This window comes from Conger conger, chromosome 6 (genome assembly GCF_963514075.1).
Source record: "Conger conger chromosome 6, fConCon1.1, whole genome shotgun sequence".
Lineage (NCBI taxonomy): Eukaryota > Metazoa > Chordata > Actinopteri > Anguilliformes > Congridae > Conger > Conger conger.
Window position 1 is genome coordinate 63,645,399 of NC_083765.1, and position 13,405 is coordinate 63,658,803.

At 40.8% G+C, this 13,405-nt stretch overlaps 1 protein-coding gene across 2 annotated transcripts in view; it reads left to right on the plus strand.

Moving 5' to 3' along the window:
* Window positions 1-984: 984 nt before the first annotated feature.
* The window catches only part of kcna4 (potassium voltage-gated channel, shaker-related subfamily, member 4), a 182,012-nt gene continuing 169,591 nt past the window's right edge, over window positions 985-13,405 (plus strand). For both annotated transcript variants that reach the window (XM_061246274.1, XM_061246273.1), the window contains exon 1: window positions 985-4,371. In XM_061246274.1, the coding sequence (XP_061102258.1) occupies window positions 985-3,006 (2,022 nt within the window). In that variant the 3' untranslated portion in view covers window positions 3,007-4,371. The remainder of the gene's footprint in view (window positions 4,372-13,405) is intronic.

A 13,405-nucleotide genomic window follows, 5' to 3' on the forward strand; every position in this document is an offset into this window, starting at 1 on the left:
GCCGGAGGAGTGTCTATATGAAGGACTTCACAGAGGTTGTGTTGGGAAATGTGGTCACGCAGCAGCTGCCTCCTGTTGCCTAGGCTGGCCTTCGTTGTGTTATTTTTATTTAGATATTATGCGAGGGAGAGGCTACTTATTAGCAAGTTCCAGAAAACATGCGTATCAGAATAAATATGACATAATTATTACATTATTACTGTGTATACACGCTGTAGGTTTGGGGTTTCTAACACTCTCTTCCATCCGTCTCCGCAGGCGTCAAAGGAATATGTAGTTAAAAGACGACAGAGCGATACAGTGCGGTCTACCACCATCCATTTCGAAGGGCAATAAGAGACTAAAATAAACATCTACGCTTTATGCCTGCGTACCTATATAGCAAACAAGTGACTGGAACCTGAACGAGATACGATACGTTCATTTTTTTGGAGAGCGGGTGTTCTAGCTCGCCATTAATTAAAATTTTATACCAAACGAAAAGAGCTGCTGTACACGGATTAAATGAAATAATTAAGTGAGAGAATAAAATAAAAGTTACCAACTGGAAACATCTCTTGTTCGCCAACTTGCAGTGTGCGTGATTAGAAAATGTTGGCCCAAGCCGAATTATGAAGCGTTTCTCTTGTGTATGTCTTGGGGAACACTTGAGTTGAACTAAAGACTAACTGGGAGCATCTAATACAAACTTATTTAGTTTGCTTCAATGTGTAACCAACTCCTGGTCAATGACGCAAGAATGGCATTGTACATGGACAGAAAATACTCAAATGTATATAGCCTATCCAAGACAACAATTGCTGCTGCGGGCAGAGAGTACGAAAACAGGTGCATAGTTCTGACAATGTAGGCTATTGCTGCAACCAGCTGTTCACCGTTTGCTCCCACCCTGAAGCACTACTACAACTTCGTCAACCAGTGTATATTATTTGGGAAATCTAAATATAATTCACAACCCGAATACAAAAACAAACAAAAAACAAAATGGAGTTTGCCATGGTAGGTGCAGAAAGTGGTGGGTGCAACAGCCACCTGCCTTATGGATACGCCCAGGCGCGCGCAAGGGAGCGCGAGCGCGAGCGGGAGAGGCAGGCGCACTCGAGAGCGGCGGCGGCGGCGGCTGCCGAAGCGGGGTCGGTCGGAGAGGGAGGAGTGTCCTCCGGCAATCACCACAACAACCACAACCACCAACAGCATCAGTCTCGCGCCGCCTCCTCATCCCATGCCAGCAACAGTAGCGGCGGGACCGCCTCGCGCCCCTCCTCCTCGCAACAGCCGCCGCAGCACAACCAGGAACCACAACAGCACACTCTTAAGGGACGGAAACGGCAACGGGGTGCCGACCACCGCAGGAGGACCCGTTCAATCCTCGGTGGAGACTTGCGCCACTCGGAGTTGGCGCTACTTGGATCCGAGGAGGACATTATGATAGAGGAGGAGGAGGCGGAAGGCGAAGAAGAAGACGAAGACGGGGGAGGAGGGGGCGGCGAAGAGGCCAGAGGAAAGAGAGAGAAAAGTTTTCTCTTTAACATGGATGATGAAGAGGAGACAGTCTCGATTACCGATAGACACCCCCAGTCAGGCTACGAAAATGTTTACAATGAGTACGGATGTTGCGAGAGAGTTGTGATAAACGTATCTGGTCTTAAGTTTGAGACACAACTAAAGACTCTCACTCAGTTTCCCGATACTCTCTTGGGTGACCCCGAAAAACGAATCAGGTACTTTGATCCTCTGAGGAACGAGTACTTTTTTGACAGAAATCGACCAAGCTTCGACGCCATTCTTTATTATTATCAATCGGGTGGGAGGTTAAAGAGACCTGTCAACGTACCCTTTGATATTTTTTCAGAGGAGGTTAAGTTTTATGAACTTGGAGAGGATGCAATGCTCAAGTTTCGGGAAGACGAGGGCTTCGTGAAGGAGGAAGAAAAACCCTTACCAGAAGATGAGTTCAAACGTCAGGTTTGGCTACTGTTTGAATATCCCGAAAGTTCCACCCCTGCCAGAGGAATTGCTGTCGTGTCTGTTTTGGTCATCGTTATATCCATAGTCATTTTCTGTTTAGAAACTTTGCCGGAGTTCAGGGACGACAAAGATTTCCTCGGCGCAGGTAACAATTCTGCATACTCAGACAATGGATTTACACCTTTTAACGACCCGTTTTTCATTGTTGAGACTGTGTGCATTATTTGGTTCTCTTTTGAAATAATTGTCCGCTTCTTTGCAAGCCCTAGCAAAGCTGCTTTCTTTAAAAACATTATGAATTCTATAGACATTGTATCCATCTTGCCTTATTTCATTACTCTTGGCACAGATCTTGCCCAACAGCAAGGCAACGGGCAACAGGCGATGACCTTCGCTATTCTCAGAATAATCCGCCTTGTCAGAGTCTTTCGCATCTTCAAGCTCTCCAGGCACTCCAAGGGCTTGCAGATCCTGGGGCACACTCTGCGGGCCAGCATGCGGGAACTGGCCCTGCTGATCTTCTTCCTTGTCATTGGCGTTATTTTGTTCTCCAGTGCGGTGTATTTTGCTGAAGCAGATGAGCCGACGTCTCAGTTCACAAGCATCCCTGACGCTTTCTGGTGGGCAGTTGTTACCATGACCACAGTCGGATATGGGGACATGAAACCAATCACTGTTGGTGGTAAAATAGTGGGTTCACTATGTGCCATAGCCGGTGTGCTGACCATTGCTCTACCAGTCCCGGTCATTGTGTCCAACTTCAACTATTTTTATCATAGAGAGACCGACAACGAAGACCAAACACCAGTTGTGCAGAACACACCTCCCTGCCCCTACTTCCCCACAAACTTTCTTAAGAAATTTAGGGGCTCCCCTTCGGCGTCCTCGATCGGAGACAAAGCTGAGTATATGGAAATGGAAGAGGGCGTGACCGAGTCGCTGTGCGGAGTGGAGAAGCAAAGCCCGAGCAAAGGAAACGGTACAGAAGTAGTTAGAAAAAATAGCTCCAATCCCAAATCGCTTCAAACAGACGTGTGAAAACAAACAAAAAATAAAACCAAAACACGTATCTTTGTTTGTAGTTAGCCACATGTTATGAACTAAGGTCTGGCGTGTAACCGACTCGACGGAAAAATTCTAAGATATGTTGCTTAATAGTGGGAAACATGCATGATAGCCTATTCTTAACACGCGCCTGGTGGTTTTAAAATATCACTGTTGACCTTCAACATGTAACGTTAAAGCTATCCGTATCGACTAGGAGACATGCACCTTTGATTTGATCTTTATAGAGGGATGAAATAAAAACAAATGAAGCGGACATCAAGAGCTTTACCATATATTCAAATGAAGATATTTACATGCATTTGAAACGGGCTATAGCCTAGTGAACTGAAATTATTATTTTACGAAACTACGGATATGACAGGCTGCAAAGGCACTTTATACGTTTCTTTACGTTACTTTAATATATGAATGGAAGGAAGAACTCATCTCGTCGTTTTGCTGTTATGCAATAAAGTAACTCTTTTGCACTACTGTACAATGAATAGTTGTAAATTTATCAACTATAATGAATCACCTGGAAAAGGCCCTAATCGACATTTTGTGGTCAGCTAACATCCACGTCTCATGAAAGACATAACGTACTGTATTATGATTATAATATGTTCATTATCCAAGCAGACAGTAAGCTCCGCAAAGTAGCTATGTTTCGAGTATAAAAAATATAAAATTGTTTTGAAGTACCCGAAAAACATCACCTTAACAGCATCACCGTTATCCTGAGCAGAAAAAATATATGAAAAAGTACTTTTGACAGATAACAAATGGAGTTTCACTGAAGGTTACTGACTAACGAACTGTTAACGAGCATATAGTCCATAAGTTGAATAATGAATGCCCAATGTCTATTAAAGGTTTCTAGCGCCCATAAAATGTGTGCTATTTTCCAAACGAAAACTCACGTCATTTCCAATATTGGTAGCCCAATCGTGTCTTTAATTTAAGACAGTTTTTACTTTGTTTTAAAGGCCGTCCGATGCACACATAGTTGTTTTGTGTAGTCTACATGTACCTGGAGCGATGCACAGAAAATTCTTAACTTGACAGGCGATATAGTGTGGAGCTCTTTTTTCAACTACTACGAGAGGAAGATCAGCATCTAAAGGCTGCTACGGCGGAGTGTTTTGCCCTTTAAATAGCCTCACATAAGAGAATGCTATAGATCCCTTTACGTCATAAAGGACAGAATTCCGAAGAAAGTTTACTGAAACCTTGAATATATGGACTTATTATTTTTCTTTTGGTCAATGGACATGCAAAACAACACCATCGATGAAAGAACTTTTGGTCTTCCTGGAGAACATGCACAATGCCTGAACTGAGGGGCTGTGCACAAAGGTATGTTTATTTTCTTTATAATTGTTTACATGCTGTATACATATGCATTTATCTTATCCGTGAAGCAGGCAATGTTGATGTTAAACATATTCTTGCTGACGTCGAATATGTGCCACCGCATGTGTTCCATTGTTGGAAAATTATAGCATAATTTCAGCAATTGAAATCCAACCAGTGGAAAAACTAGTGTCCTTTTTTGCCTGAAGTGCAATTTTAAAGCTGGGTGGCATGGTGATGGTTTAATCTGGGTACACAAACAGAAGTGGCTCTCTTTGCTTCTCAGTTCCATTTGCAAAGAAAAAAAATAAACCTGTCTTCTTGTGCACGCGAGCTGGTGCGTGAATTCAGAGGAAGTCTGAAGTCCATAAATGCCTACTCTTTCATTAACCACGTTATCTTACCACAGCCAAAGTAATAAACAGCAAATAAAGCAGCAACATAATTTGCTGCTATATAGTGAGCAATTCACATTTATTAACAGTACAAGTGTCAGTTCCCAAGTGTTTAATGTGAGCACATGTATTAAAAAACCCAAAAGCACACTGTAAATGGAGTCAGAGACATTTGGAAGCGTTAAGCACTGTTTTGCTTAGCAACCTGATCATGATGCTGCAGCTTATGTCTCCTTTTGGATTCAATAATTGTCCTGCCTGTCAAGGTGCAGAGAGTGGTATCATTTTAATAATGGGAATGTGTAGCACTCAAGTATGTTTATGGAATGAACTGAAAGAATGGTAACAGTTTTTGATAGTGATGGATGGAGAATATTTAGAGAATTATATTTTTGTGGGGTGCTTAATTGTCTACTCATGCAAGCCTAACAGTTTTATGTGCTCTTAAATATTCTTAAAATAATTTAACATGAAACATGTTACTGCGAGAGTATCATCATAATTGTGAACTCATACTTTTTGTCAGCAACTGTTGGATGGGAGCATAGGCCTTAGAGTGACTGTAAATCCAGGTAAATCCATGAATGACTACATTGTTTGGCGTTATTATGGTATGTATTAAGCTCCAGCAAAATGAGAGAAATCAAACGCATCGCAATTGCAATTAGATTTATATCAGTCTAGACATTTCCATCTATTCCCATGTGGGGATTAAATGGGCGAAGTTTAAAGTTTAATTTATTACCAGACTCTGAGCTCTTGGGTCAGGGTCCTTCATGACATCAAGAATTCCCTGACCTAATGGCCAATACATGTTTTAATCTCATTGCATATCTCCTCCCATAGTTTCATGAGATTTGTACATAGAAATTTTCTATAGAGAGATTTGTAACATAAGTGCAATCCCACAGTAATGTCAACCTGAGCATGAAAAATTAAACTTACCTACTTCCCAATTAAACTTACTATGTCCCAGACAGTCAATGGTGACCATTTTGAAATCTGATAAAAAGTAGACTAACAACAGGAAAATGCTTAAACATTTTATTCGTCCTATTTCGATTGAAATCAATGCTATTTGGCAGCCATGATGAAAACAAGCAAAGCCATTTCAGATTGTTTTCTCAATGTCAAAACTGACATTCAGAACCATTTCGGATTACAACAAATGTGTTATGATAAAATTTGATGGGGAAGTAGACTGTCAAACAGTGTGCATTTCAGACGTGTCACATCCATAACGCAATGGCGTCACATCCATAACGCTGGTGTCTCCTCATAAAAATCAAGACGAAGAAAGAAATATTTTCAAAATTGCTATTTTTATGTTGAGCCAAGCCTCCTGCATTATATGGATATCAGACTTTCTGCATTACACTTTCAAATTCACAGAGTTTTTAGAAAGTGTATAGTCTCCCAAAAATACCTGTCTTTTTTTTCATTCTTTTTTGGCCCTTTCCCTCAGCCAACTGGGTGCTGTGATAAAATGTATTAACATTTTTTTATCATGTAAGAAAAGTAATTTTGTTCGTCACATCCATAACACTGGAACTGTCCATAAATAGCGTGGCAGCACGGTGGTGTAGTGGCTAGCACTGTCGCCTGGCAACAGCACCCTCCTGGTTCTGAGTCCTGGCGACAGCACCCTCCTGGTTCTGAGTCCTGGCGACAGCTCCCTCCTGGTTCTGAGTCCTGGCGACAGCACCCTCCTGGTTCTGAGTCCTGGCTGGGCCCTTCCTGTGTGCTGTTTGCCATTTCTTATTTTTCAGCTCTTAATCCTTCTACCAACCTTATCCCTCTCCCAGTCTCCCTCCTTCTCCAACCCAGTCTACTCTGTTTAGGAGTTGAGGAGGTAGGTGGGGTGGTGGGCTCTGTAGACATGCAGAGTTTATGTCTGACTGTATCTGAACATGTGTGTTGTTGTAGTTATTTCATTATTTTGAGTAGGTATTTGGTGGATTGGTAGTGGATAGTCAGTTTACCTGATTAGATTAATCTGATTAATCTACAAGGTTCAAGTTTTTATTTATGATCACTCCAGATGTCCCTGGTTATGATTTGCACTTTATTGTACCTCGCTTTGGATAACAGTGACTAAAAATGACTGTAATGTAATGTAATTAAGGCTCATCAATTTCAGAGTTTATTTTTTATTGTAAAAATCCGGGATTTTTGTGGGGCTTTATTTTCCATTTTAAATAAAACGGTTGAAAAGTGGATTACACTAATGCAAATTCCGGGGATAAATCTTTTATTTTAAACATTGTCCTTTCTTTTAACCAGAGGCTGTTAATGGAACTGCACATTTCATGACGTTTGCACAGTGACATATACAAGAAATAGGCCAAGCCATTATAACACAAAATACTTAGGAATCCTGTGTGATCCCTTAAAATGCACAGCCAGACTGCGTTTATTTCCATTCAATCGGACATCCCCATTCTATCGGGTGCCGTATAGAACAGGGTGATAAGGCTGTACATACGCACAAATTAAAGCCTATGGTCTGCACTTCATAATTTCAGTTCAAATCCATTGTGCTGGAGTGCAGAACAAAATCCAAAAAATTGTGCCACCATCCAAATATTTATGGGCTGGGCCGTATATATCAAAACAATGTTTGGCAGATGTAATGTGAAGTCTGCCTTTATTTTCAAAGCTTTGGCAGGCCAATTAGTTACAGAAACATAACAAAACATTCCAAATGTTATTCAGAATGGCCAGAACAGAACATTCACACCACTGCCATGCAAGATAAATGAAAATGATGAAGCAAGTCATTATTTTGTAGAAGGTTTACTTCACCCCCTTAATAGTTTTGTTTTGGTAGGCCCAAGATGTCAGATCAATAACTACCTCCTGAAGAATCAAATCTGTGTTATAAAATGTGCTTCTGTGCAATCCATAAATGATTGAATGTTCTGTACATTTCTCATGCATGCAGTCACATCCCAGCTAATGAGTAAGCTGACATCAGCCTCGATGTGAGCGCATTTCAGATATCTGAGTAATCAGCACTGACTGCAGCTGCAGTGTTAAATAAGTGTTCAATGTTGAAGCAATAAGTGGTTGCGGCTGGTGGCCATTTACCTGGCTGAGGTGGCACACACACACACACACTCTCACACACACACACACACAAACACTCTCACACACACACACTCACACACACACACACACACACACACAAACACTCTCACACACACACACTCACACACACACACACACACGCACACACTCACGCACACACACACACACTCTCACACACACACACACACAAACACTCTCACACACACACACACACACACACACGCACACACTCACGCACACACACACACACACTCTCACACACACACACTCACACACACTTTCACATACACACACACGCTCTCACAAATGAACACACAGACAAACACACACACACGCACGCACACACACGCATACACACACGCACACACATACAAACACACACACACGAATACACACACTCATGCACACACACACACTCACACGCACGCATACACACACATACACAAACACACGCACACACACACTCTCACACATGAACACACTGACATACACATACACACAAACACACACACACGCACACAGGCATACGCATACACACACACACACACACACATACACAAACACACTTTCACACACACTTTCACACACACACACACACTCTCACACATGAACAGACAGACATACACATACACACAAACACACACACACGCACGCACACACACGCATACACACACGCACACACATACAAACACACACACACGAATACACACACTCATGCACACACACACACTCACACACACGCACGCATACACACACATACACAAACACCCACACACACTTTCACACACACACACTTTCACACACACGCACACAGGCATACGCACACACACACACACACACACAAGCATACACACACACACACACACACACAAGCATACACACACACACGCACACACAAAATAAATAACTCAATTTAAATCCAATGGAACCCGACACATGATTATAGGTATAATAATATAACAATATAGCAACGGTATAGCATCAAAAACACAGATGTCTAAGATGTAACATTGCAATGAGTGATTTGCAATGTGGGGGGAAGCTTGCTCAGTGCATCATGAAAGAAATAGCAAGGCTAAATAGTCACTCTTGGTCTAGAAATATTTTTTTGTCTGGCAAAAACATAAATGCGATCAACACAAAAAACAATCAAGGTAAATATAAAGAAATATAAAGAAGTTGAATCTGCTCTCTACTCCTTGTCCCTTATGATTGCAGTTATCGATAACCAGCTGTAGTCAAAATGACAAAAATAATGTGTGTTTTACGACATGGTGTTTCTAAGGTAAGCAAGTCTAGTTCTTGAATAGTCTTAGTTTTGAAAACGATCACTCTCCAGATGCCACAGTCCCAGGAATTGTAAAAAAAGAGCTTAAGTTTAGTGACAACCTCAGGAAAAATTGGAAGAAGTGGTGCTTTAAATACCACAGTCCAGCAGGATTTTAAATACATTTCTCTTTAATTTCCAACCTCCAGCTTTAGCTTGTTGAGATATTTTATGTTTCGTATGTTTTTGGGCACCACTGATAGACTTGTATCCTACTCACTCCCTGAGTGAGCTTTCTTTCATTCTACTTTCTTATGATCTGTATCTTTTGAAGTTATCAATACTCTATATCCAATCTATAATCTATATCCAGTCAAAAACAGAAAATCTTTTCAGTGAGAAAAAAACCTTTCACTTTCACTGTGTTTGAGCTTCTGTAACTGAATAACTTTAGCAGAGTAATTCTGACTCTTGGAAAAGAAACCCCAAAAGGTTACCTTTCAGATCTGTCATCAAAAAGGTTCAAGAATAGTAGCCATTTTATTTTGGGTAAGTCATTTTCAAGCATGTGTCAAAAAAGGTACAATAGGTAAGATTTTTGTGTTGACCATTCCCTTCTCATCACTGAAAAAGGCTCACTGACATGTTGACTCACCCTGTCTGTGTTTATAGTCCTTAAATTCAGGTTTCAAAATATACAGTTAGGGCACTCCAAAACATTTTACAGCTGTATAATAATTCAAGCTCATTTGTTGAAAATTGGCCAATGGCGTTTCAACGTCAGCAAATTGACAGAGAAGGGGGTGGGATAAACAGTGTTCTGGTTTGAGGGAGTTTTTTGCTGCAATTCATCTCTTGACCATTAGGAGTCTGAAATTACCTATTGTACCTTTCTGGGGTTAGGCACTAGAAATGTTGAAAACATGAATTTGGTTTGTCCTGAATCTATTTTTGGCATGATATGCAACTGAGTTAATATTATACAAAAAGCAACAATGTATAAGTGTAGTTTGATAAAATACTTAAAGACAAACCTTCGTGAAAGGGGTGACCTGAAAGGGATTTCCCGTGGCATGTTATGTTCAGGACAAATTTGAACTTCGCACTCATAGCAATTTTTATTTTATTTTATGCCGAGATCATTCTGCTTTCACGTGTCTTCAGAATGCATCCTGTATATGAAAAAATGTCAGATGTGTAGTGAAATAATTACGAGTCAACTTACTCAGTTACACCCACAAAGCACAATTCAAAAAGGTTATAAACACAGCAATTGTTGCATCCTATGTTGATAGGATGATTAAGCTAAGCAAATAATTGGTCGATAAATGAAAGTGGAAGAACGCTTTAGCATTGATGCAAACTGGCAAAAACTAGTGTACACAGATTATCATGCTGCTACATTTGCTATCATATATAAAAAACTGAATAACCTCTTGCTTATTCATCACTGCTGTTAATGACACAACCTGTGTTATGTAAACCAATTTTATCCACCCAATATAAAAGCAATGACATTTCATCCTGAAAAAAAAACGCCCAGTAGGAACATGTTTGCTGCTGTATTCTTGCCGCAAGCAGTGGGCATGCACTCCCACCTCCATTCCTCCTGTTTTAAAATCATTTACTGCTGTTATGTGAAATGACTAATACAAGGCCTCCGGCATCCTTTATGTGGTGCACAAAATCATGCAGATGGTCAAAGTACCCTAATGACTCAGGTCCCAGCTCATCTATCATAACAAGGACCTGATCTTCCACATCCCTTTCTGTGAATCAAGTCTTTCAACTGTACAAATGCTCCTGACGAGCTGGTTGATGCCTTGCATAGCAGCCAATCGCCATTGGTGTGTGAATGTGTGTATGAATGGGTGAATGAGAAGCATAAATTGTAGAGCGCTTTGGATAAAGGTGCTATATAAATGCCAGCCATTTACCATTTACTATTTACCAAAAGTTCAGCTTTTATTCCTGGTATTTACACCTAGATGTGTTAAACTACTTAGAACATTGCAGCTTTGGTATAAGACCACCAAATCTTTAGGTGAGCAAAACTATTGGAACAGGGAGTATTTAAGTAAATAACACTTAATATCCCTTGCTTGCAATATTACATTACATTAATGGCATTTTGCCAGACGCTCTTATCCAGAGCGACGTACAGTTGATTAGACTAAGCAGGAGACAATCCTCCCCTGGAGCAATGCACGGTTAAGGGCCTTCGGCCTTACAGGTCCCAGTCATGTACCTTAACCACTATGCTACAGGGTCATGTACCTTAACCACTATGCTACAGGGTCATGTACCTTAACCTCTACGCTACAGGGTCATGTACCTTAACCACTACACTACAGGGTCATGTACCTTAACCACTACGCTACAGGGTCATGTACCTTAACCACTATGCTACAGGGTCATGTACCTTAGCCACTACGCTACAGGGTCATGTACCTTAACCACTACACTACAGGGTCATGTACCTTAACCACTATGCTACAGGGTCATGTACCTTAACCACTACACTACAGGGTCATGTACCTTAACCACTACACTACAGGGTCATGTACCTTAACCACTACGCTACAGGGTCATGTACCTTAACCACTATGCTACAGTCATGTACCTTAACCACTATGCTACAGGCTGCATCAAGCCTGTGACTCATTGACATCACCATACTGGTGCATTCTTATTTTGTGATGCTATTCCAGGCTTTTATCTCTTTCAGTTGTTGATTGTTTAGGGGGGTTTTCCTTTCAATCTCCTCTTCAGGAGGTGAAATGCATGCTCAATTGGGTTAAGGCCTGGTGATTGACTTGGCCTGTCTAAAACCTTCCACCTTTTCTCCCCAATGAAGTCCTTTGTTGTGTTGGCAGTGTGTTTTGGATCATTGTCTTGCTGCATGACAAAGTTCTTTCAAATTCGTTTTGGCGAATTTCTCTAAGTTGTCAGACAGAATGTAGACTTCTGAATTCATCCTGCTGCTACCATCATGAGTTACATCATCAATAAAGATTAGTGAGCCCACTCCAGAAGCAGCCATGCAAGCCCAAACCATGACACTTCCTCCACTGTGCTTCACAGATGAGCTTGTATGTTTTCGATCATGAGCAGATCCCTTCTTTCTCCACACTTTGGCCTTTCCATCACTTTGGTAGAGGTTAAACCTGGTCTCATCAGTGCATAGAACTTTGCTCCAGAACGTTTGTGGCTCATCTCTGTACGTCTTTGCAAATTGTAATCTAGCCTTCCGATTTTTACTACTGATGAGTGGTTATATTGCTGCTCTCTAAGTCTTCTTCAAATGGTTGATTGAGATACCTTCACCCCTACCCTGTGGAGATTGTTTGTAATGTCATTGACACAATGTCACAATGTTTCTGTCATCAACTGCTGTTGTTTTCCTTGGTCGACCTGTTCGATGTCTGTTGCTCAGTACGCCAGTGGTTTCTTTCTTTTTCAGGACATTCCAAGTTGTTGTAGAAGATATCCTCAATGCTTGTGCAATGGATCTGATGTCCACTCTTTTAAGCTTAAAAATGGCTTGCTTTTCTCCCAAAGACAGCTCTCTGGTCTTCACCTTGGTCTATCTTTTCTAATATAAATGCAGTCTTCACAGGCAAAACCCAAGGCTAAAACCAAGAATAGATATTCAGAACTGTTTATTGTTTAACAAATCAATCTAACAGGACACATCTGGGCAACAGGAAACACCTGTCAGTCACATGTTCCAATTCTATTGCTTACCTAAAAATTGGGTGGTCTGATACAAAATGTGATATGTTGTTTAACAAATCTAGATAAAATTACCAGAAAATATAAGCTGAAATTCAGATCTGTCATCTCATGTACATATTTTGACCTCAAACTCAATTGTCTTCAGTATATAGCAAAAAAAGAGGAATTGACCTTGCTGTTCCAATACCTTTGGAGAGGACTGTAATGCTGTTAATTATATCAATAGCCAGTTAGCTTGCAAGCCTTTACAATTTGACCTGTATAGGTCAGATTGATTATCTATCCATATCTTCAATACATGAGTATCAATGTATTATATACATATGCAAAAGCTTTATACTTGGCCAAACTAGCATAACTGCATTATTACTTAGCTTGTCAGCTTAGCCGCTTCAGTTAGATAGAAAGGCTATCACTTTTAAATAATATATTCGTCAAAATGTTCTATTATATTCTCACAGACCTCATGGACAAGATAGCAGAGACAGGGCTTCATAGGCTTTCTATTGTAAAAGAGGTATTAAAGTCTCACCAGTCTCACAAGCCC